This window comes from Nerophis ophidion, linkage group LG06 (genome assembly GCF_033978795.1).
Source record: "Nerophis ophidion isolate RoL-2023_Sa linkage group LG06, RoL_Noph_v1.0, whole genome shotgun sequence".
NCBI lineage: Eukaryota > Metazoa > Chordata > Actinopteri > Syngnathiformes > Syngnathidae > Nerophis > Nerophis ophidion.
This window is the reverse complement of record NC_084616.1, coordinates 36,512,277-36,538,467: the sequence shown is the minus strand read 5'-3', so window position 1 is coordinate 36,538,467 and position 26,191 is coordinate 36,512,277. Positions and strand designations below refer to the sequence as shown.

At 42.3% G+C, this 26,191-nt stretch overlaps 2 protein-coding genes across 4 annotated transcripts in view; one reads left to right on the top strand and one right to left on the bottom strand.

Moving 5' to 3' along the window:
- The first annotated feature begins 56 nt into the window (after positions 1–56).
- Positions 57–13,593, top strand: LOC133554654 (actin nucleation-promoting factor WAS-like). Of its 2 annotated transcripts, none has more exons than XM_061903637.1 (9): positions 57–286; positions 3,811–3,951; positions 4,027–4,113; positions 4,196–4,292; positions 7,139–7,328; positions 10,880–11,055; positions 11,137–11,639; positions 13,140–13,251; positions 13,336–13,593. In XM_061903637.1, exons 1-9 carry the CDS (start codon positions 176–178, stop codon positions 13,392–13,394), a joined length of 1,476 nt encoding a protein of 491 aa, XP_061759621.1. In that variant the 5' UTR covers positions 57–175; the 3' UTR covers positions 13,395–13,593. The 2 variants fall into 2 exon arrangements, with proteins under 2 accessions (XP_061759621.1, XP_061759620.1); XM_061903636.1 differs by having other exon boundaries at positions 7,136–7,328.
- LOC133554653 (semaphorin-3F-like) overlaps positions 13,590–26,191 on the bottom strand; it is a 57,878-nt gene continuing 45,276 nt past the window's right edge. For both annotated transcript variants that reach the window (XM_061903634.1, XM_061903635.1), the window contains 6 exons: positions 25,697–25,785; positions 25,575–25,616; positions 25,337–25,494; positions 25,207–25,274; positions 25,004–25,131; positions 13,590–17,978 (listed from right to left, as the gene is read on the bottom strand). In XM_061903634.1, the coding sequence (XP_061759618.1) occupies positions 17,601–17,978; positions 25,004–25,131; positions 25,207–25,274; positions 25,337–25,494; positions 25,575–25,616; positions 25,697–25,785 (863 nt within the window). In that variant the 3' untranslated portion in view covers positions 13,590–17,600. The remainder of the gene's footprint in view (positions 17,979–25,003; positions 25,132–25,206; positions 25,275–25,336; positions 25,495–25,574; positions 25,617–25,696; positions 25,786–26,191) is intronic.

Sequence of the window (26,191 nt, the reverse complement as noted above, 5' to 3'; positions counted from 1 at the left end):
GCACCTTTGAAAAGTAGAGCGAGAGAGAGATAAGGGGGGTTAGAGAAGAAGTGTGGTCATCAGTTTCCTGCTAAGAGTTGAAGTGTGAATGTGACATAGAGGAGACTCAACTTCCTTGAATGTCGCTCTGTGCCGAGAAGACGTTGCAGATGAACCTCACATCAGGCCGCCTTGAATGTGCACCATGAGCCGAGGGTCCAAAAGCAAGACTGAGAACGTAAGGAGCTCCCTGCTGAGCCTGCCGGAAAGTGAAGCCCTGGAGGGTCTGCTGGGCAGAAGATGTGCTGTAAGTTGTCACAATCCGCTCTCTTCTACTCTTATAGTTCTTTCTTTCTTTCTTTCACGGTGAAAATGGCATCTAAATGTGTTTTTTCAAGTTGATCCAACAAATGCCTTTAAAAGAAAAGTCGTTTGTTGCTCATTGTTTTTACATATCGGGGTGTTATTCTGTGCCTTTTAGGAGAAGCTGAATATAAAGCGAGCTGTGTTCAGAAAGAAGCAGTTTTAACAGGAAATGGCAGCTGAACCTTTCTTCCTCTAGTGGCAGATTTAGACACACCGTGTCTTCTATTGATGGAGAAGTCTCTTTTTAGCTCAGCAGTCAGTCACAACGTTGTCTCAGGGCTGCTAAAGAGAAGTGAAAGTGCTTTAAAGCACTCTTCTGATGTAAAGTGTATACAGCAGGGCTATTTCACTGGCGGCCCCGGAGTGACCTCATACCGTCCCCTGGGGTCAGTTTAGAACTTGGGAGACTAACATTTTTGCATAGAATTCCTAAAAACACTACAATGCTCCTGTTGTATAAGGCAGCGGTTGTTAACCTTCTCAACCTCTGGGCACAACGTTTTTACGACAGATAAAAATGACCTTAGCCCAGGGGTGTCAAACTCACTTTAAATCGGGAGCCACATGGAGAAAAATCTACTCCCAAGTGGGTCGGACTGGTAAAAATCCCGGCACGATAACTTAAAAAAAAAAGCAACATCAGATTGTTTTCTTTGTTTAAAAATTTAACAAACACCTTCAGAAATTGTACAAATCATAATGTAGGTTGTTTTTTTTTTACAATTAGTGGAGTGAAGTGAATTATATCTCTAGTGACTCAAAGCGCTTTACATGGTGAAAACCAATATCTTAGTTACATTTAAACCAGTGTGGGTGGCACTGGGAGCAAGTGGTTAAAGTGTATTGCCCAAGGACACAACCGCAGCGACTAGGACGGCGGAAGCGGGGCTCGAACCTGGAAACCTCAAGTTGCTGACACGGCCACTCTACCAACTGAGCTACCTGTGGCGTTTAATAGTATATATACTTTTATTTGTCGTTATTTATGTTTTCTGAATAAATTATGTGATAATGTTCATCTCATTGGTGGTAATTTTCAATCTATCATAGAAGAAAATAATGTCAAAATCAAATTACAGGATATTATTTATGTAGTTTGCTCATTTTCCTCGACTGATTCATGTGGTTTATTTTGCAAATATGTAGCATCATCTAGAACAGGGGTCGGGAACCTTTTTGGCTGAGAGAGCCATGAAAGCCAAATATTTCAAAATGTATTTCCGTGAGACCCATATCGTATTTTTTAACACTGAATACAACTAAATGCGTGCATTTTTAAGTAAGACCAACATTTTTAGAGTATAATACGTCCCTTATTCTTTTTAATAACATTGTTATTCTGAAGCTAACCAATAATAAATAAAATGTAATTTCTGTTGATCATGTTTTTGTTTGGCCATGTGCTGTTTGTCCTTTGGACTCTTTAAGTTCCTTTTTTTTTCCACTCCCTTGTCTGGTTTCCTTGGTTACTCATTTTGTCCACCTGTCAGAGGCAGTATTTAAGCTTGTCTTTGCCAGTCAGTCGCCCTGCGCTGACTTGTTTCATGCCTTGCCATAGGTTCGTGCTTCATACCAGGCCAAGTAAGTTTTGTTTGATTTATGTTATTAGTCTGTTTATGCGTTAGCTTTGTTCCTTAGCCCAAGTTGTGCCTCCGCTGTGAGCGATTTTTGTTTGTATATTTTTTTAGTTAAAATGAAATCATGTTTTTACCTAAATATTTCTTACCATTAATGCGACTTCTTGAACAGGTGCGGTAGAAAAACGGATGGATGGATTTAAATGCATGAGAATGTTTTATATTTTGTACGTTATTTTTAGCACTGTGATTACCAGCAAAATTATTCATAATTAACGCGTTAAGCAATGTCAGCTAAGATTTATCTGAGAGCCAGATGCAGTCATCAAAAGAGCCACATCTGGCTCTAGAGCCATAGGTTCCCTACCCCTGATCTAGAAAGAACTAAATTGCTATGGTGGCATCCAGTGGACACATTTAGAACGGCAGTTTCTTTAATTAAAACATTTCTGGGTCTGGCCCTCGGGCTGTATGTTTGACACCCTGCCTTAGCCCCTTAGCCTCTTCTTCTGTTCGTTTGATATTATCATTACTGCCACAAGCATACTTGCCAACCCTCCCGATTTTCCCGGAAGACTCCCAAATTTCAGTACCCCTCCCGAAAATCTCACTGGGAAACCATTCCACCGAATTTTTCCTGGTTTTCACCCGGACTACAATATCTGGGGCATGCCTTAAAGGCACTGCCTTTGGCGTCCTCTACAACCTGTCGTCACGTCTGCTTCTCCTCCATACAAACAGCGTGCCGGCCTAGTTACATAATATTTACGGCTTTTAAACACACACAAGTGAATGCAATGCATACTTGATCAACAGCCATACAGGTCACACTGAGGGTGGCCGTATAAATAACTTTAACACTGTTACAAATATGCTCCACACTGTGAACCCACACCAAACGTGAATGACAAACACATTTCGGGAGAACATCCGCACGGTAACACAACATAAACACAATGGGATAAATACCAAGAAGTTCTTGCAGCACTAACTCTTCCGGACGCTACAATATACACCCCCGCTACCACCAAACCCCACCCTCTTCATCCCCCCACCCCATCTCCCGAATTTGGAGATCTCAAGGTTAGCAAGTATGGCCACAAGTGGTGGAAAAATTTATTAAAACTAAACGCCGCTGATGCCCATGCGTATCACAGTTGAGAAACAGCTATTTTTACCAGCCATCTCGGGGGAGCTCGCGGCCCAACAATGGGCCACAGCTCTATGGTAAAAAAAAAAAAAAATCCCCTGCTGTGGAGGAACTTGGACCACTGTAAACACATCGGCAAATCATTGCATTGACATTTTAACCTTGCTAGCAAACATAGAACACTGCGGCCAAGCTTGTGATTTACATAACTGAGGTGTTCCTCAAGGCATCCCTTTCAGTCCTCTCCTTTTTGGCAGTCACACGTTTAATTTAGGAATGTGATTAATGTAACTAAGGGTGTTGCTGTAGCTTGTTTACTTCAGATGCCGTCAGTAGTCATTTGCTCAACTTCTTCAGTTATATTAGTGGTGTTCCTCAAGGTTCTATTTTAGGCCCTCTTTTTTCCATCATCGGTGCTGGTAAACTGGTGGCCCGTGAGTTCAGTTCGAAAAACGTCTTGCAGCAGATTCTTAAAAATACGAGAAATTATCTTTGTCTAGCTTTTTTTTGGAAGGTCCTTAAAAGCCGCAGAACACTCCTGTAACTCTGACAAAGTAAATAGACCGATGTCTACTGTAGAGGACATTGGTTCTCAGGAATATACAAAATAAGACTAATAGTTAAGGGACAAGACGGTCCTTAGCTTTCTGAAAATGTGGCCTCTCAAACAATTCAGTTGAATATCCCTGCTATACTGTGTATGCAAGTGTATGTGGGTATGTGTATGTGTGTGTACAGACAATGGCGACTGCAGTGGCCCAGTTGTTCATGGCACTGCCTCACAATCCGTCTGTATGGAGTTTGCAGCACACAGGAGTTGTGTGCTTCATTAAGGACAACCCCCTGCGGTCCTACTTCATTCGCATGTATGACCTGAAGGTAACACACATCCCACACTTCTTCTTCTCGCTGAAAATGACATCACATGTCACTGAAAAAAACGTCCCTCTGCAGGCTTGCAGGCAGGTGTGGGAGCAGGAACTCTACAACCAAATTGTGTACTCGTCTCCGCAGTCGTACTTTCACACCTTTGCCGCAGATGTGAGCGCGACTTAGTTTGAACTTGGAAGCAATACTTCACACAAGTTGTTCTTTCAGGTTATGTATTTTCTGATACATGCAGGACTGTCAAGTTGGACTGAATTTCATGCTGCAGCAGGAAGCAGAAGCCTTTAAAAATGCTGTGGTGGACAAAATCCACCAAAGAAACAACCGGCAAGGTTTGTAAATTCATTGTTAATAATTGAAACAATTCATTGGCCCACAGTTTGTTCTTTTGTATGCTTACCTCAAGACTGAGCGTTATTGTTGTTACTATTATTGATCCTATAATTGATCTCAACAGGATGAAGCATGGACGGAATTGAGAGGGCGGGGGAGAGGGGCATGTACCCTGCACTTTTAAACGTCCAAAAATAAAGTAACGCCTTTGAATGGAGACAAGTCAAACACTTGCGAACAGCAGATAGCCCACTACCATTTCCTTTATTGCTATTGTTTAAAAGTTTGCACTAAAAATAAATACACAATTTATCGCATAATGCAAAACTCCGTATGCACTTCTGAAACCAAATTTCATTCCAAGGCAGGAGTACCTAATGAGAAAGTTAGTACATTTATTTTTACAAAAATAGTACAATCAGCCAAGTAGACTAACTAAATATTGTGCTGCATTGCTATTCAACTAAATTGGCTCAACCTCTACCTTTATTTTAGGCTTGTGAATCTTACAACTTGATTCTTGAAATGATGATTAGACTCTCGATTCTCCTATTGGTGTTTTTTTGTTTTTTTTAAGGGTAGGGGTTGTATAGATTATAAGTAATGCTGTCAAATTAAACTTTTTTTAATCAGATCAATCTCAATTTTGAATTGTGATCAATCATGACTAATCGCAGTAAATTACTTGCTTGCATAATTTAGATTAGCCTAGTATATTGCACTATTATATAATATAATCATGAATAATGTCATAGAGTCTTAATAGAAATGTTTATTCAATGTCAAAAGATTTGTATAGATTCTATTAGACAGCAGCATTATGCCGTCTTTAAAGCCCCACTAAAGAACTTTCAGTTTTGGTTGATTTTGGTAGCGTCAGTAGACCAAAGCGGTAGTGTTTTGCCAGAAGGAAGACCACATTTCCTGTGGAGACCAGCCCTTCTCAGAAGCTACCATCACGCACATACAAACCGACACATAAAACCACAATGATTCAGTATGACTGATCTTTCCACAGTAGGAACATACATATTTTACTCAAACATTATATTTGCAGTTTGCAGTCATCACATTGTTTTTTTTCTTTATACAGTACTTATGAGTTTGTTACGTGGCTGGTCATGTCAGTGTAGAACTGCAAACCATCAAGTTCCTGGTTTTTTTTGATACCACGCAAATTTCTGATAGTTAACATTAGCATGAGCATAGAAAGGTACTTACAGTACACCAGGAACAGAGCCAAGGCAGCATCGGTCTGAAATCCCTCCTCGTCTTTGAGCTCAGGCCAGCGAGTGAAAGCCAGGCCGATGTCGATCCTCGACTGTCCTTTTATCCAAGTCGCTCCCATTTTTTTTGTCTCCTCAGACAAAACTTAAAATGTTTTTGTTCTTTTGCAGCTTTGGCCATGATAGCATTAATTGCATGTAGGTATTCGCATCGATTTCTATCTTTGAAACGAATAAGCTAAAGGGAGAGCGACGTATGCCGTAAAGCAAGTCAGCATATTTGTAGTTTTTTGTTTGGCAGGGTTCCTGCCACCCTCCTCGAAATTGCTTAGTGCCCGTAAAAGCAATAACAGACCCCCTGAGGCCGTGACACAGGTGTCATTCAACTAGTTGTAAGTCGATGTATCATTCCAAAAGTTATGAAAATATTTCATGAAGGTTGAAAAGTTACTTAGTGCTGCTTTAAGGAATTAATGCAAAACTTTATAGTCAAAGATTGTCAATATCAGGAATATTAAATTATTTTGAGGACCACATTTTTAGGGCTAGGAACGGGGGGCAGGACTTCTCCCTTAGTTTATTTTGTATATTCCTGAGAATCTAAGTCCTCTACTGTAGACATTTGATTTTAGTCGATTTATTTGGCTAGAGTTACAAGAGTGGTCTGCTGTTTTTAAGGACCTTCTGCAAAAAAGCTAGTCAAAGATCATCTCTAAAACATCACTCTATAGTGTTTTTCAGAATCTGCCGTATTAAGTTTTTTGAACTGAAGTCGTAGGCCACAAGTTGAATAGCCCAAAAGATGACAAATAGAGGACCTAAAATAGATAATATATAGATCAAAATAATAATATAAACAAACTGACTGCATCTGAAGTAAACATGCTACAGGAACACCTCAGTTATGAAAATCACAAGGTTGGACTCCAGTGCTCTCTATGTTTGCTAGTAAGATTACAATGTCAATGTAAAGATTTATCAATGTATTTACTGTGGTCCAAGTTCCTCGATACAATAGGAGCACTTTAGCGTTATTAGTAAATTGATGAAAAAACAGTTTTGAACTGAACTTGGCTGGATTTGCCCCCCCAGGCCACCATTTGATTATCCCTACTCTATATGATGGGAGCGCTCTGCTGTGTGGACCTACTGCAAAATAGAGGATTGTTGTTTTTTTTAGGATACTGGAACAAAAATGTAAGTCGCTGACAATTTTTGAAGTGAACTCACGGGCCTTGAATTGACCATGAATTGATTAACGTGGACCCCGACTTAAATAAGTTAAAAAAATATTTGGGTGTTACCATTTAGTGGTCAATTGTACGGAATATGTACTGTACTGTGAAATCTACTAATAAAAGTTTCAATCAATCAATCAATCAAAGCCTTATTTGGTCCACAGGACGCTAGTTGAATAACTTTGTCCTATTGAACTATTAAGAAAAAACAGCACTCTCTGCTGGCGTACAGCGGGAGTCAATAGATTTTGTTCATCTGTAGCTGTGTTTTCTGTTCTATATTTGTGGAGAGAAAAGAACCACCAGAAGAAAAATTTGACTTTGTATCTCCTTCCTCTCATCATATCTGACTTGTTATTTTTTTTTGTTGTCTAAAAGCAGCAGCCAGTGGTCCTGGTTCCTTTCACAAGGCCACTGTGGACGTCCAAAGTCCTGACATCCAGTCTCCACGTTCCCTCCTACTTCAGTCAGTTTCCTCAAAACGGAGCAGCAAAGCGAAGAAGGATAAGAAAAACAAGAAAAAGGGCCCTAAGTTGTCCAAAGCAGACATTGGCGCTCCCAGTGGATTTAAGTAAGAATCTTTCACTTCAATCGTTGAATGATATCATGAAAAGTATAATATTCACCGCTTCCGGTCTGCTCGGTAAAACAACAATAGTGACGTCACGCAAGGACTGGGTTGGCGGCGTCTGTCCCCGCCCACTGTTCCTTACGTCAGTGCGGCCGCCATCTTGCAACGGTCACCGCTGCCCTGAGAACTATAGTCCAAGTCAATGTGACAGTGATGTGCTATATCAGGAAATAAATAGCCCCAACGTTCACATTTACGTGGCTGCCAAGAATTTTTGTATTCATAGTCTGTAACGGGATCCCGATACTAGGCCAGATATTTGCCCTTTTTTTTTTTTTTTTTATATTTGCCACAGAGTGCACTTGATTGATTCCTTCAAAAGGGACGCACGCTCAGAAGACACAATCACATTTCCATATTTGTGCAGGAGTTACATGAAGGGTGTGTGTCTCGCCAGAACACTGGCTTCAATTTGAGTGCAATTCCCGCGCATCGTCTATTCACAGTGCTAAGCCGCTTCTAAAATACTAATCCTCATCACCATGGTGGAAAATAAACAATGTTATGGCATTATCACTAGAGGACAAGAGGAAAAACAATGGCTAAGCATGTTGTACACACACACACACACACACACACACACACACACACACATACATGCACACACACACGTACTGGTTATCATTTGGAATGGGGACCTTTCCACAGGTTGTGTAGGCAAAAAAAGGATTTTGGTAAAATGGCCACTGCCCAGTTAGCTCATACACGTCTTTAAATCTGGATTGATGATGTAATGTGCTGATCATTCTTACTGGGGGCCCTGGGGAAAAATAGTTAATATGATTCAAGGGGACCAAATTTCAATAATTTTGCATAATTCACACAAATTTGTACGTGACTACTGAGGACCATTTTTAAAAAAAAGTTCACACTCAAACTAACCAGTAAAACAATAACAGTACAATACGTTTTCATAACATGGTCACTACTGCCTGCTTTGTCTTGTTATATTCTTATTTTACTGTTGTATTTTTATTCCCATTGTTGCTTTTTATTTTTTATTGTTATTGTAATATTTCTCTTTTTTGTTTCCATTTAAAACCCCCATTATTTACTTTATACTTTTATTTAAATTGATCTCAACTCTGTACACTGCTGCTGGTATTTTAATTTTCCTGAAGGAACTCTCCTGAAGGAATCAATAAAGTAAAATCTATCCATCTATCTAAACATGTTTTATGGGCCGAAGCTTGAAATTCACTTAGGCATCTTCAGAATGGATCTGACTATTATTTAAAAAGGTTTCCCTTGAGGGGACCTGTTTTTTTGTCCCCATACCGTCAGAGGTCCCCTAAGGTGACTGCTTACTTAATGTTCCCATTAAGTAAGCATTGCCAGACACAAACACACGCACATCAAGCAGGACGACACAAGAAACTAACCGCTAAAACTTCAACGTGAAGTTTATTGATTGATTGATTGATTGGAACTTTTAATAGTAGATTGCACAGTACAGTACATATTCCGTACAATTGACCACTAAATGATAACACCCGAATACGTTTTTTAACTTGTTTAAGTCGGGGTCCACATTAATCAATTCATATTAGGGTTTATCGATGTCGATACTATCGATACCGACAGTAGGGAAGGGATTCATATGGTCCCATCACTGGACGGATCTCTCGTGAGAGGAAGGGGGGGTTAATCGATTTGCAATGCAAATGAGGGAAAATGCCACTGCACATTTATCGCAACTGACGCTATGGTCAGCGTTGTAATTGCCACAAAACACATTTGAAGTTATTCAACACTCTACTGCCATCTGGGGGCTAAAGTGGATAGTGTATCCCCCCATTTGTCACGTTTCATGTGTCAGCTAAACAGTGACAAATGGGGCCACATAAATCCTCTTCATACTGTCGTATAGTATCAGTGAGTAACAATACTAAATAATTCATATCAATATTTTCTTTTTCATGTTCTTATTATTACAAAATATTTGTGGGGTTCATTTTAATAAGTGTTTACAAACTCAGGGAGTACGTCTGTAAATACAGTACAGGAAGGTTTTGGGGGCAAACCCCAAATTAATAAAATTCAAGCCAATAGTAGTTTTTGTTTTATTATGCACTAGACACATTATTTTGTTAGGAAAAAAAAGCGTGTGTAGCAAAAATACATCATCTGTTTTACAACAATAGAAGCAAATTCTGCATGTGATAGGCATAAGAAAAATGCGGTACAAAACATTTTTAGTTCTATCATCTATTTTCTCAAAGTGTTGTATCGGGACTGGAAATCAGATCGGAGGCACTTGGCGGTGACACTGCAGCATAATTAGTCTGTAACGGGAGCCAACTAGCAACCCAAAGAGCTCTTATCTCAAGATGCTCTTTTGTTGAGGTATTACTGTCCAGTATACCCTGATCGATACATGGTCGTTATCTACAAAACCCAAAACCCGAGAAGTTGGCAAGTGATGTAATTCATAAATAAAAACAATGCAATGCTTGGATGGTAACATATGTTGCTCCAAAACCTGTATGTAACTTTCAGCATTAATGGTGCCTTCACAGATGTGTAAGTTACCCATGCCTTGGGCACTAATACACCCCCATACCATAACAGATGCTGGCTTTTCAACTTTACGCCTAGAACAGTCCGGATGGTTCTTTTCCTCTTGGTTCCGGAGGACACAACGTTCACAGTTTCCAAAAACAATTTGAAATGTGGACTCATCAGACCACAGAACACTTTTCCACTTTGCATCAGTCCATCTTAGATGAGCTCAGGCACAGCGAAGGCGGCAGCATCTATGGGTGTTGTCGATAAATGGCTTTCGCTTTGCATAGTAGAGTTTTAACTTACACTTACAGATGTAGCGACAAACTGTATTTAGTGACAGTGGTTTTCTGAAGTATTCCTGAGCCCATGTGGTGATATCCTTTAGAGATTGATGTCGGTTTTTGATACAGTACCGTCTGAGGAATCGAAGGTCCGTAATATCGCTTACGTGCAGTGATTTCTCCAGACTCTGATCATTTTAGTGATATTGTGGACCGTAGATGGGGAAATTCCTAAATTCCTTGCAAGAGCTCATTGAGAAATGTTGTTCTTAAACTGTTGGACAATCTGCTCAAGCATTTGTTCACAAAGTGGTGACCCTCGCCCCATCCGTGTGTTAATGACTGAGCATTTCATGGAAGCTGCTTTTAAACCCAATCATGGCACCCACCTATTCCCAACGAGCCTGTTCACCGGTGGGATGTTCCAAATAAGTGTTTGATGAGCATTCCTCAACTTTCTCAGTCTTTTTTGCATATTGTGCCAGCTTTTTTGAAACATGTTGCAGGCCTCAAATTCCAAATGAGCTAATATTTGCAGAAAAATAACACATTTTTCCAGTTCTTTGTAGTCTATTCAATTGAATATAAGTTGAAAAGGATTTGCAAATCATTGTATTCTGTTTTTATTTACAATTTACACCACTGGTTTTGTAGTATTTATGATCAATCTGTATGAGCCTCACACGTCTTTCCTCCACTCAGGCATGTTAATCACATTGGGTTTGACCCCAATAATGTTGACCCCGACTTGTGGAACCTTCTCTCGCAAGCCGGCATCGGGGAAGCTGAGATGAAGGACGAGCAGACGTCCCAGCTTGTCTACAACATCATAGAGCGCTCAGGCGGCATGGAGGCGGTAAAAAGGGAGGCGAATAAAGGTGGTCCGGCCTGATGTTGGAGATTAGAATGTCCTCGCTGCTTTTTTGTGCTATAATGCATGTTACGTTCCTCCATTGTAGCTGCTGGGCCTCCTCCCCCTCCACATGGCAGACAGCCTCCGGTGCCGGGCTCAAGTGGCTCAGCCCCGATGCCTCCACCTCCACGAGGACGTCCCGGGCCCCTCCCTCCTCTTCCTGGCCAATCGCAGCGAGCACCACGGGCAGCTGTCCCCCCGCTACCCCCATCAAACCGAGGCTGCCCCCCACCGCTTCCTCCAGTTCACTCCACACCCTCTCACGTCCCTTTGCTGCCGTCCTCAAAGCCTTCCGCTGTCCCGCCTCCACCACCCCATCAGCGTCCAGCAGGTTTCCAACCTCCGGTCGCCCCCCCGACACCAAGCAGAGGAGGCCCCGCACCTGCTCCCCCGCCTCCTCCACCCCCACCCACCCAGCTCTGTGTGGACTCCCACACACCCCCTCCACTCTTTGGCGCCCCTCCACCACCAGCCGTTCCATCCAGTGTTAAAGCAGACAGTAGAGGTGCCCTGCTAGACCAGATTCGAGGGGGGAAGAAGCTCCGAAATGTAAATTTCAGATGAATTCAAGCAACATTGCACATTTACAGTAGGGAAGGGAAGGGGGTAATCAGTTTGCTATGCGATCTACTGAAAATGATGGAAAGCGCCATATTACTTCGCATCCCACAAAACATATTTTAAAATATTTGGCACACTACTGCCATCTGGCAGCTAAAGTGGATAATGCATCCCTTTCTAATGTGTCACGTTTCATGTGTCAGGTAAACTGCAAAGAAAGGGGCCATATGAAATAATCAACTGTTAAACAAAACATTGGCAGAATTGTTCGCACACTGCAAAAACTACATTTCAAGAAAGTAAAAAAATATATTTTTTCCTTAACAGAAAAAACATTTCTTATCTCGGAATTTGTACACAAAAAAATAATCATATATTAAGAAATTATGTCTTTGCATTTTTTTTATTATATACGTTTTTCTCAAAAGGAAATAACATAATTTTGTTAATTCTTCAACGACAGATTTAGCTGTAAGACTGATTAACACACCCTCACACAGAAAATACATATTTAAAAAAAATTTTTTTTTTTTATACAAAAAAAAAAGAATATATATTTATTCGTAACATGTACATGTATATTAAGGACAAATAAATTAATCAATGACTGCTGCATGATGGCCTATAGTGCAGGGGTATCCGAAGTGCAGCCCCAGAGGCCATTTTCGGTGCACAGCTCAACAAATTGTAAAAGTTATGTGAATTCATTATTAATACATTATATAAATGTATTAGATGTTACATGAATTTCCTTTGTCAGCTATAGAAAAATGTATCTGCTTGAAATGGGAACTCTTTCAATTTAAAGGAGTCATTATTCGATTTTTTTTTTTACATTTTAAACACTTCGTTGTGGTCTACATACATGTAACGGTGGTGCTTTGATCAAACCTTTGCATAGATTAAGTTTTACAGACCATCTTCAAACCGCTTTCTGTCTGTCTCGGCTTCAAAATACGCTGTTTTGTGGGGCAGGTCTTATTTATGTGCTCCTTTCGACTGCGTCTTTTACCAAACAGCCATGTTGTGGTCTTTAGCGCTTCTATATAGAGTCTACTGACAAGATATAAGTAGAACTATAAGCTACTTTTTATTAGTAATAATGCATGTGCATGTACGAGCCCGTCCGCCCCACAAGAGTATAGAGAAAAAGAAGGAACTTATTGACTACAACTTTGGACTACAGCGTAATAAAAATGTCCGGCTCGCGCAAAGCTCTTCGGGTAAACCTCCACCATATATAGAGATATCAGCTGATGGAATTGATGAAAAATATGTTACAGTCGTGTCAAATTCCAAAAAAACTTGTTGAGAGCAAGTTTGGAAGAAAGCAAGATTGTTTTATAAACATCTCCCCATATTTGCATGGTTTGATTTAGAATTTTCGGAATTTATGGTTTCAAAGATGTTATTGCACTGCAGTGTGCATCCCCGGTTCTGGAACTGGTTCAGTTTTAACAGATGTACCTAACGTTGTGTGTGCTGCAGGTGACAGAATGTCAAGATGTAGCTCCGCTCACACCAGCAGAGTCAGGCGAGGGCATCGTTGGCGCACTCATGATGGTCATGCAGAAGCGCAGTAAAGTCATCCATTCTTCTGGTAAACACAGTTTTCGTATAAAGTCTTGAAGGCATTAAGAGAATGGAAACATGGGCTAATATGTGTTAACATGTTCTCTTGCAGATGAAAGTGAAGATGAGGGCGGTGATGATGACGAAGATGATGACGAATGGGATGACTGACATTAAAATAGTTTTTGTGGATGTTCACCCTTGTTACCGGCAAACTGCCTACATTTGGATACATCCGCGTTTAAATCTATTGCGGTGTATATTTCGTCAAACATGTGCGTTATAAGTAAAACCCAGTAGAAGTATGTCTCTTTTTTTTTTTTTAAAGGTTCCACCAATACCTTTGTGTAATAAACACCAACTGAGTCAACATCATCTCAATTTTTATAACAATACACTGTACATTAAAAAAAAATGTACTTACTGATACATCTGTGCAAACATCCCAAAAAACCCACCACCACTGAAAAAGTGCATAACTGAAAGGTCACTGTACGTCTCACCACTCACATACTGGGGGGGTCACAAGAGGACAGGACATGGGGCGCAAAGTACAGTTTACTTAGCTCAACAGTAAAATATGAACATTTTACACCTTATAAACATTACACAGCAAGGCTGAAGAACAATGGCAACTAACAACATACAGAAGCATGCAACATTTGCACCATCATTATATCCTCATACAATACAACAATACATGACGGTATATATTATATTCACAATCAATATATTACATTTGTTTCCATATACTTAAAAGTACCACACTTGTGGTTTTGCATTGCCACCTTCTTGTCCCATACATGAAAGTCAGTCATATTTTCAAAAAACGCCTATTACAGTGCAACCGGGAAGTATTCTCAGCGCTTCACTTTTTCCACGTTTTATATTACAGCCTAATTTTTTCCTCATAATTTTACACACTACACAACATAATGAGAATTTTAAAAGTTTATTTAAAATATAAAACTAAAAATGTATATTGTAACACTCCATCAGGTTGGATGGGAAGCAATGGTTTTCATCCAGGATGTGTCTGTACATTGCTGGATTCATATTTCCTTCTATCCTGAGAGTCTCCCAGTTCACGCTGAAAAACATCCCTACAAAATTACACTGCCATCATCATGCTTCACTGTAGGGATGGTATTGGCCTGGTGATGAGCGGTGCCTGGTTTGCTCAAAACATGATGCCTGGAAATCACGCTTAAGAGTTCAATCTTTGTCCTTCGGGTCAAGAGAATTTAGTTTCTCATGGTCTGAGAGCCATTCAGGTGCATTATGGCAAACTTTTACAAAGAAATGGCATCCGCCTGGCCACTCTACCATACAGGCCTGATGGGAAGATTGTTACAGAGTTGGAAAGCTGTAGCTCTGACAGAGTGACCATTGTGTTCTTAGTCACCTCCCTGACTAGAGCAAGATATTTGCAGCAAAGTACAGAGACATCTTGAAGTGAAAACCAATGTTTTCCATCCAATCTGATGGAGCCTGAAAGTGCTGCAAAGAGAATGGGTGAAACTGCCCAAAGATAGGTGTGCTAAGCTTGTGGCATCGTATTCAAAAATACCTGAGGCTGTAATTGCTGCCAAAGGTGCATAAACAAAGTACTGAGAAAAGGCTTTGAATACTTATGGACATGTGATTTAAAAAAATAAATAAATTAAAAACATTAAAAGGGTGGAGTGCCATCTCCGGGTTGGGGAGGAGACCCTGCCCCAAGTGGAGGAGTTCAAGTACCTAGGAGTCTTGTTCACGAGTGGGGGAAGAGTGGATCGTGAGATCGACAGGCGGATCGGTGCGGCGTCTTCAGTAATGCGGACGTTGTATCGATCCGTTGTGGTGAAGAAGGAGCTGAGCCGGAAGGCAAAGCTCTCAATTTACCGGTCGATCTACGTTCCCATCCTCACCTATGGTCATGAGCTTTGGGTCATGACCGAAAGGATAAGATCACGGGTACAAGCGGCCGAAATGAGTTTCCTCCGCCGGGTGGCGGGGCTCTCCCTTAGAGATAGGGTGAGAAGCTCTGCCATCCGGGAGGAATTCAACGTAAAGCCGCTGCTCCTCCACATCGAGAGGAGCCAGATGAGGTGGTTCGGGCATCTGGTCAGGATGCCACCCGAACGCCTCCCTAGGGATGTGTTTAGGGCACGTCCAGCTGGTAGGAGGCCACGGGGAAGACCCAGGACACGTTGGGAAGACTATGTCTCCCGGCTGGCCTGGGAACGCATCGGGATCCCCCGGGAAGAGCTAGACGAAGTGGCTGCAGATAGGGAAGTCTGGGCTTCCCTGCTTAGGCTGCTGCCCCCGCGACCCGACCTCGGATAAGCGGAAGATGATGGATGGATGGACATTAAAAAAAAAAGAAAAAAGAAAGCCTTTTCACATTGTCATTATACGGCATTGTGTGTAGAATTTTGAGGACCAAAATGAATTCATTTCATTTTGAAATAAGGCTGTAACATAGCAAAATGTGGAGAAAAAATTAAACGATGTGAATACTTTCCCGATGCACTTTAGCTTGCAGTGTAGTGACGTCTGAATATGACTCAATGGTGCAGACTTTATTGTTACATATGTCATAGGAGTCATGCAGTTGTGAGAGAAAACTGTTTATTAATAGTAAACAGATGCCTGATGTGTGGTTTTGCTATTGCTTGGTTGCACATGACGTCACAGCCGACTGCAGTTGTCATAGGCTCAAGCGCTGGGGGGGGGGGGGCAAACAACCATATTCCTAAGTCAATTGAAAGCAGAGTGCAAATGTGGCATCCCTAGTTTATCGCCGTTAATTGGTTCCAGAAATGAAGGTGATTAATGAATTCTGGCAAAGTAGGCATCATTAACTATAAATCAAATATGTTCATAGTTAGTGCATAACAACATTCTAAATACTAATATTTTTCAACATTTTGAGAGCCCTGTGGACATGAAATAACACTCTTTAGTCAGCTTTACACTCTCATTCCAATAACTAATGCTCCCTGAGGCTGAGCCAATCAGTGGTCACAATACTGAACAGTGACCTCTGATTAGTTTGGTTTCATGGAATGGCTAAATACTACTGTAGTATTGATATTTTTGGTCATTTAGCAATTTTCCTGCTGGAAAATGCCTAGTTTATGCTAAATAGTGTCAGAATACAATTTTAAAAATCTGAGATGTGGCGAGGGAAGACTGTTCTCGCCTGTAAAAATGGTTGTTTCAAAGTACTGATAGTTCGTCATTAAATAAGTGACAAAAGCTGGTAAAACCTAAAAAAGCAGAGAAATATACCGTTGTGACAATGGGTCACAGCAGCAATGGGTCACAATCAGGTTAACGGTCACCACTTTTTTAAATGTCTCTATGAATTCACAAAAACCTTTAAAAACATATTTACTTTTCTTATTCTCCATGTATATATACCAATAAGCAGTTTTATTTGGGTATCTTCCACACATAATTAATTTGTGTGTTTGATGTGTAGTGGTAAACTCATACGAAGCAATGTTAGCCTCAAGAAAACTTTGCAAAATACCTTCCACCAACTTTGATATTCAGAAAGAACTTTTTTCTTAGGCCTAAGAATTACTTTATAAGGCCCTCTGTTATATGTAAAAGTTTGTCGATACCGAGATACGGTATGTCGTTGCTATGGGATAAACATGTATAAATCATTTAGTATAATAAAGTCCAACATTATCTTTCATGGCCTAATGTTTACTGATTCAAAAAAATGATGTTTCTGCATACTTTTCCACTCTTTTAGAGTTCAGAAGGAAGTTTGATCAACCAAATATTTTAAAAAGTTGGTGAATCGTTAGTCTTGTGAAAAGTATTTCTTTTTAAGGTTGTGCCTTCTGCGCGAGTGTAGCTGAGATCCCCGAGAGGGATAAGGAGTGGAAAATGGATGGATGGATGTGCTATTTTTTTTTTTATATCGTTCTTGTATTATTACCTCTAAACTTTAAAGTAAATATACCGTGACATCTATGCATCCGGACGTAACTGAACGTTTACCATGCATACAAAAACGGGAAGTGCTTCTAGATTGCATGGTTGCAACCCAACAATAGATTTCAGTTGGTCTAAAAGGAAATTAAACAATGCAGTCAACTGTTGCTATAACCACCGACCACTGCTAGGGTTTTACATTTTGATTCCCAAAATATATAAAAAAAAAAAAAGTATGACTTGAACTGTACGGCACACTGGAAGGACTGGAATGCGCTAGTGGTGTGTGATGTCCACAATATGAACTGGCTGGCCTGACATGTGACAAAACCACCAATCTGGTACTTTAAACAGCATGACAGCATCACCTGTCGAATGAATGGAGGAAATGCACAAACATGCATGAACAACACCAATTAAGTCCAAACAGGCTCATGCCTCTTAACCGGGACCTTGTTCCTGGCCTTCCGTGTGCCGCCGGCTGGTGCGCTTGCGCTGTGGTTTTTGGGGACTGAATTGCTCCCGATAAGACTGGCAGTACTGGTTAATCAGTCTGATCTCAGGTGGGAACGGTGTGGAGCCAAGCGATGACTGAGGGTAAGGTCGCGCATTGCGAGTTTTATGATCCTCCTCTTCGTCTTCCCGAGCGCTGAGAGCCAAAACGATGTCTCGATCGAGAACGCGCAGAGCCACGCGGGCCACCGTGTGTTTGAAGTTGTTCTCCGTGGCGAGGCAGTGGTACGCACCTGCGTCAGATTCGTTGAGGGACTTCAGGAGGATACCGTGGTTGGTCTTTAAAACATCTCCTTCACGGCTGAGCTGAAAATCCGACCAGACAAAACGAGAAGGTTCAGTCAAGTTAAAAAACAATAAGACACCTCTAAAAACTGTATGTGAAGTGATACATTTTAACTGCTGTAAAAGGGAAGATGTTCTCAAAGCATGCGCTTACTCTGTTTGCTTACGGCACCAGTAACTTCCTGACAAAGATACCACATGGTGGCACTGGTTTTAACCCACAATCAGAGCAAACTTTAGAGAGAGTATGGACAACTCGGTTTCAGATGATCTTGTATATGAATGGACAAAAGCGCCTCACGTGACTACAGCAACACTCACTTTGTCATTGGACATTTATTTAAGTTGAAAAGTTTTTGCCAAGTAAACATGCCGTGTTGTGCGGCTTGGGGACACTCCACTCGCCTTAAAATGCGGGAAGAAAATTATGGAAAGTACAGGTTAGATCGGAAAAAGTGCCAATGAATGACAACAATATATTGTGCGAGGTAAGCAAACATATGGGAGACATGTTATATGTCACTCTCAGTAACACTTTGCATGATGAAACTTTACTTTAAAAATGCACCTTTTCTGCATGTGTCACCAATAATTCAAACTAAACTAATAAATATTGCAGTAAAAACAGCATTAGTTCTGTGTTTAAGTATGGTGATAATAAATTCAGGAAGACTTGAAGACTCGCCACAGCAAAACATCCATCCATCCATCCATCATCTTCCGCTTATCCGAGGTCGGGTCGCGGGGGCAGCAGCCTAAGCAGGGAAGCCCAGACTTCCCTATCTCCAGCCACTTCGTCTAGCTCTTCCCGGGGGATCCCGAGGCGTTCCCAGGCCAGCCGGGAGACATAGTCTTCCCAACGTGTCCTGGGTCTTCCCCGTGGCCTCCTACCAGCTGGACGTGCCCTAAACACATCCCTAGGGAGGCGTTCGGGTGGCATCCTGACCAGATGCCCGAACCACTTCATCTGGCTCCTCTCGATGTGGAGGAGCAGCGGCTTTACGTTGAGCTCCTCCCGGATGGCAGAGCTTCTCACCCTATCTCTAAGGGAGAGCCCCGCCACCCGGCGGAGGAAACTCATTTCGGCCGCTTGTACCCGTGATCTTATCCTTTCGGTCATGACCCAAAGCTCATGACCATAGGTGAGGATGGGAACGTAGATCGACCGGTAAATTGAGAGCTTTGCCTTCCGGCTCAGCTCCTTCTTCACCACAACGGATCGATACAACGTCCGCATTACTGAAGACGCCGCACCGATCCGCCTGTCGATCTCACGATCCACTCTTCCCCCACTCGTGAACAAGACTCCTAGGTACTTGAACTCCTCCACTTGGGGCAGGGTCTCCTCCCCAACCCGGAGATGGCACTCCACCCTTTTCCGGGCGAGAACCATGGACTCGGACTTGGAGGTGCTGATTCTCATTCCGGTCGCTTCACACTCGGCTGCGAACCGATCCAGTGAGAGCTGAAGATCCCGGCCAGATGAAGCCATCAGGACTACATCATCTGCAAAAAGCAGAGACCTAATCCCGTGGCCACCAAACCGGAACCCCTCAACGCCTTGGCTGCGCCTAGAAATTCTGTCCATAAAAGTTATGAACAGAATCGGTGACAAAGGAAGGCCTTGGCGGAGTCCAACCCTCACTGGAAACGTGTCCGACTTACTGCCAGCAATGCGGACCAAGCTCTGACACTGATCATACAGGGAGCGGACTGCCACAATAAGACAGTCCGATACCCCATACTCTCTGAGCACTCCCCACAGGACTTCCCGAGGGACACGGTCGAATGCCTTCTCCAAGTCCACAAAGCACATGTAGACTGGTTGGGCAAACTCCCATGCACCCTCAAGAACCCTGCCGAGAGTATAGAGCTGGTCCACAGTTCCACGGCCAGGACGAAAACCACACTGTTCCTCCTGAATCCGAGGTTCGACTATCCGGCGAAGCCTCCTCTCCAGTACACCTGAATAAACCTTACCGGGAAGGCTGAGGAGTGTGATCCCACGATAGTTGGAACACACCCTCCGGTCCCCCTTCTTAAAGAGAGGGACCACCACCCCGGTCTGCCAATCCAGAGGTACCGCCCCCGATGTCCACGCGATGCTGCAGAGTCTTGTCAACCAAGACAGCCCCACAGCATCCAGAGCCTTAAGGAACTCCGGGCGGATATCATCCACCCCCGGGGCCTTGCCGCCGAGGAGCTTTTTAACTACCTCAGCGACCTCAGCCCCAGAAATAGGAGAGTCCACTACAGATTCCCCAGGCACCGCTTCCTCAAAGAAAGACGTGTTGGTGGGATTGAGGAGGTCTTCGAAGTATTCCCTCCACCGATCCACAACATCCGCAGTCGAAGTCAGCAGAACACCATCCGCACCATACACGGTGTTGATAGTGCACTGCTTCCCCTTCCTGAGGCGCCGTATGGTGGTCCAGAATCGCTTCGAAGCCGTCCGGAAGTCGTTTTCCATGGCTTCGCCGAACTCTTCCCATGTCCGAGTTTTTGCCTCCGCGACCGCTAAAGCTGCACACCGCTTGGCCCGTCGGTACCCGTCCACCGCCTCCGGAGTCCTATGAGCCAAAAGAACCCGATAGGACTCCTTCTTCAGCTTGACGGCATCCCTCACTGCTGGTGTCCACCAACGGGTTCTGGGATTACCGCCACGACAGGCACCAACAACCTTGCGGCCACAGCTCCAATCAGCCGCCTCGACAATAGAGGTTCGGAACATGGTCCACTCGGACTCAATGTCCCGCACCTCCCTCGTGACATGTTCAAAGTTCTCCCGGAGGTGTGAATTGAAACTCTCTCTGACAGGAGACTCTGCCAGACGTTCCCAGCAGACCCTCACAATGCGCTTGGGCCTGCCAGGTCTGTCAGGCATTCTCCCCCACCATCGCAGCCAACTCACCACCAGGTGGTGATCGGTAGAAAGCTCCGCCCCTCTCTTCACCCGAGTGTCCAAAACATAAGGCCGCAAATCTGATGACACAACTACAAAGTCGATCATGGAACTGCGGCCTAGGGTGTCCTGGTGCCAAGTGCACAAATGGACACCCTTATGTTTGAACATGGTGTTTGTTATGGACAATCCGTGACGAGCACAAAAGTCCAATAACAAAACACCACTCGGGTTTAGATCCGGGCGACCATTCTTCCCAATCACGTCTCTCCAGGTTTCACTGTCGTTGCCAACGTGAGCGTTGAAGTCTCCCAGTAGGACAAGGTAATCACCCGGAGGAGCACTTTCCAGTACTCCCTCGAGTGTACCCAAAAAGGGTGGGTATTCTGAACTGCTGTTTGGTGCGTAAGCACAAACAACAGTCAGGACCCGTCCCCCCACCCGAAGGCGAAGGGAAGCTACCCTCTCGTCCACTGGGTTGAACTCAAACGTGCAGGCTTTGAGCCGGGGGGCAACGAGGATTGCCACCCCAGCCCGTCGCCTCTCACTGCCGGCAACGCCAGAGTGGAAGAGGGTCCAGTCCCTCTCGAGAGAACTGGTTCCAGAGCCCTTGCTGTGCGTCGAGGTGAGTCCGACTATATCCAGCCGGAACTTCTCTACCTCGCGCACTAGCTCAGGCTCCTTCACCCCCAGTGAGGTGACGTTCCACGTCCCAAGAGCTAGCTTCTGTAGCCGAGGATCGGACCGCCAAGTGCCCTGCCTTCGGCTGCCGCCCAGCTCACAATGCACCCGACCTCTATGGCCCCTCCTATGAGTGGTGAGCCCATTGGAGGGATGACCCACGTTGCCTCTTCGGGCTGTGCCCGGCCGGGCCCCATGGGGACAGGCCCGACCACCAGGCGCTCGCCATCGTGCCCCAACTCCGGGCCTGGCTCCAGAGCGGGGACCCGGTGTCCCACGTCCGGGCGAGGGAAATCTGGGTTCATTTTGTTGTAATTCCATAGAAGTCTTTGAGCTGCTCTTTGTCTGATCACTCACCTAGGACCTGTTTGTCTTGGGAGACCCTACCAGGGGGCATGAAAGCCCCCAGACAACATAGCTCCTAGGATCATTGGGACACGCAAACTCCTCTACCACGGTAAGGTAGCAGCTCAGCAAAACATATAAAATATTAAAAAACAAAACAAAAGTAGAAGCACAGCCATATATAGCGCAGTGATTACAAGCAATACATTGGAGGAAAGCACCACAGTTGACATACAGCAATTTCTCCATAATTGTTGGTCAAAAGCTAATGAGGATTTTGGCATAAATGTGGGTGATACGGTCCTTTTGGTTCAAATGTGTTATATTTATTGCGGCATTCGCAGCATGTGAGACAGTCTGCTGGTCCTAAAAACTGCATGAGTATAGTGGCAAAGTGCATCAAATACGTGTGGAAAATTGCTCCAAAATCATACTTTGATGAAATAAAAGCCTATTTTATTTAAAATTTATGAGCTGGCATTAGTTTATAATTATATTTAGACTTATTTCATTTTTTTTTTGTCAGGACAGCGTCAGAACGATTGCAATTGCATGCTTCCAGGCAAAGTAGCACATGTCTTTTGTGTCCAATATGGCGCTCGTGGTTTAGTTGTCCATACTTTCTGTGCACACGGCTCTGTCTTGCAACTTTTGAATTGTGTCACACAAGTCAACAAGCAAAACAAAACATTAGATCATAACTTCTCAAAAAAAAATGGTACACACATACCTATAGGGAACTGGCAAGCTCACATCTAATACTTGCCGGCTTAAAAAAAAAGGCCCTCCCAACCAAACCTTTGCAGGACTTGGCAACAGATTGGCCTTATGTCATTGACCATTTGTCCAATAATGATTAATGAGGATATTGAATGTGGTTGTCTAACTTTTTTCACCTAGTAACACCTGAGAAAAAACTTGGCTCTCAAATGTACCACCATAATGACTAACATTAAAATACAATAGTGTAGTATGCTGAAGTAATTATTAAAAACAATGCAGGTTTTAATTGAACAAGTATATTTAATATTTTTGACCATTGTAACAAACAGTTTGATTGTAGGAAAATAAAATACTGTACTTTAATTCAGTGATTCTTTGGCATACCGCTAGATGGTGCCCATGTACCACTAGTGGAGTGGTTCTCAAATGGGGGTACGCGTACCCCTGGGGGTACTTGAAGGTATGCCAAGGGGTGCATGTGATTTTTTAAAAATATTCAAAAAATAGCAACAAATCAAAAATCCTTTGTTAATATATTTATTGAATAATACTGCAACCAAATATGAATGTATGTTCATAAACTGTAAAAAAAAAATACAACAATTCAATATTCAGTGTTGACAGCTAGATTTTTTTGTGGACATGTTCAATAACATATTGATGTTAAAGATTTCTTTTTTTGTGAAGAAATGTTTAGAATTAAGTTCATGAATCCGAATGGATCTCTATTACAATCCCCAAAGGGGGCACTTTAAGTTGATGATTACTTCTATGTGTAGAATCTTTATTTATAGTTGAATCACTTGCTTATTTTTCAACAAGTTTTTAGTTATTTTTATATCTTTTTTTCCAAATAGTTCAAGAAAGACCACTACGATGAAAAATATTTTGCACTGTTATACAATTTAATACATCAGAAACTGATGACATAGTGCTGTATTTTACTTCTTTATCTCTTTTTTTCAACCAAAAATGCTTTGCTCTGATTAGGGGGGAGTTTAATTAAAAAAATGTTCACAGGGGGTACATCACTGAAAAAAGGTTGAGAACCACTGCACTAGTGGTAGTTCTAAAATCCCCGATGCATTACATGTATGCTAGCATGTCTTACAAATCATTTTCACCACAACCAAGAAGGGGTGCCACAAATGTCATTAATGTATATTCATGAAAAAAATATATGGGTAAATGGTAGACATCATTCAGAGTCAGTATTATTGTTTATCATAATTTTAAATAAAATACTCCATACATTTTAGCATTTGGTTAGACACACTCTAATCTTCTATTTTTTTGGTATTCTTAGTTTCAGAAATCGTTAATTTCTAAGTTTATGGATTTCCTTCCATCCATTTTCTACCGCTTATTCCCATTTGGGGTTGCGGGGGGTGCTGGCGCCTATCTCAGCTACAATCGGGCGGAAGACGGGGTACACTCTGGACAAGTCGCCACCTCATCACATACGGATTTCCTAAAGTCTGCTTATAAAATGATTTCTTTTTAGAACTCAAAATTTCCGCGGAATTTCCATTTGTACTGAATGATTCTATAGCTGAACCACAATTTCCCCCAAAAAGAATTTATAAAAAATATAGTTGAAAATTAAAATGCAAATGAATATCACTTACAAATGAACGTTCGTAGTTTAATAGGGATGACAGGGTAATTATCACTATAAAGTGCTACCTCAACTTAAGAGTGTTTTAAGATAAGAGCTGTCTCTCAGCTATTTGTAGTGCTTTAAGTTGCAAGCAAAAGTTTTACATAGCAAAGGTCACAGTTTACCCCGTAAAATCCACCATAAACACCTGGTCTTACTTACTAGCATTCACCTATAGGTATAGGTGTTTTCCAAACCCAAGCATGTGGGAAGGATGGTGCTTTGAAGCAGCATCGGATGATAGTCATTAAATTAAAGAAAGAAATAACCAAATACATGATGAATGGGTATTGCCAACTTGTAGAAGCAATTCAAGCATAATATTGTTAATCTGCACCAACCTACCAAACTATTGTAGTTGAACCTTCAGCAGTACATTCAATTGTAGGGTTTTTCATGCAAGCTTTCTGAAGTTTGTTCTTTTCCTTCCAATGGGAACTGTTTAAGATTCAAATCTTTTAAATTAAAAAGCCACTTTAGATAGCAAGATGAGGTGTTACTGTAAAACCTCAAACTAATCTGATTGTACACTCTAAGGGACATTGCTAGATCAACTCTTGAGATTTTTCGCCGAAAAAAAATAAAAGATAATGTTCTGATCACCAATAAGAGATTTTAAAAAGAACTCACTAATCTGTCCTGATGAAGGACATGATTCTTTATTCATTTTACAAAAAACATAATTATTTTGTCATTGCAAGACAGTGAATGTGTGTCAATTAACATGTTTCTTACCACTTTCCTTTTCCCATCCCGCTGGAAAAGCCACTTGACTGTGGCCTGAGGAGAGCGAGGCTGACACTCTAAAAAGGTGCTACTGCCTTTCACCCCAAACTGCACTGTTTCCCTCAAACGTTTTTCCACTGCAACATCACACAAACAGCATCAACAACAACAGAACTGTGTCCCCTGTAAATTGAAAAAAATAAAATAAAAACCTTTGGCGTTAAAGCCTCGGCACTGCCTTAGAGGATCGCCATGCTTCACGTCCTGTCTTCTGCTCCTCCTGGAACAAAGATGGGAATTACTCTCACATTGTTGACCTTAATGTCACTGCCGACTGCTGACCTCTTGGTAGATGGAGTGAAGGCAGAGCAGCTTTCCCCATCCCAGGCACAGTATGGGTCTCGGGCCAAACAACAGTCAGAACAGGCTCTACCGTACACGCCACAGCGGTGCAGCGACACCTGAGTCAACCCTGCATCTGATGACACATACAGCTGTTGCTGCAAGACAGGAAAAACATTTCTGGGTCAAGTCTGTACGTGCATGCAATGAGGTTTGAATCAGTTAAATGCTAGCTTACTCTTTTAGAAGAGATCTTCATAGTTTTAACAGGAGCTCTGCTCTGTAAATGATTAAAAAAAGAGACGTCTCAGTCAGACTTCTTATTTCAACTTCCTCTCAGAACCAGGGGTTAAGACCTACCCGGAAAACCTCAACTTCCTCTAGTGTCAGCTCCTCCATGGTGGTTTGGTCTTTGGGTAAAACTATGACTTTCTGGACGGTGCCTCGATCTGATGGGAGAAAAACTATAATTAGGAGGAGCAAATAAAGTTGGTCACTACATTTGAGCCTGAATGCGTTTGAAATCAAAACTTAATTGTTTTGTTTTGTATCTCAGCTACAGAGAGTTCAGTGAGGAGGAAGTGAACCCAGGATGGCGGCACACTGTTGACTGCTGTCTAAATGAGAGAGCAAACTTTTTTTTTTTTTTTACACTCTACAAAAGTTAAGCAAGAAAGGAAAGATGGAAATAAGCGATGATACCGCCAAAGAAATATACAAAGACAGAGGAAGACATCGAAGAAATCCGTAACTCACTCAACCTCATGTCACCGGAACTGAACAAGATATCGAAGCAGCTACCAAAGTTAACAGCACTTGATGAAGTTAGACATCTAAATTATCTCATAATAGCCA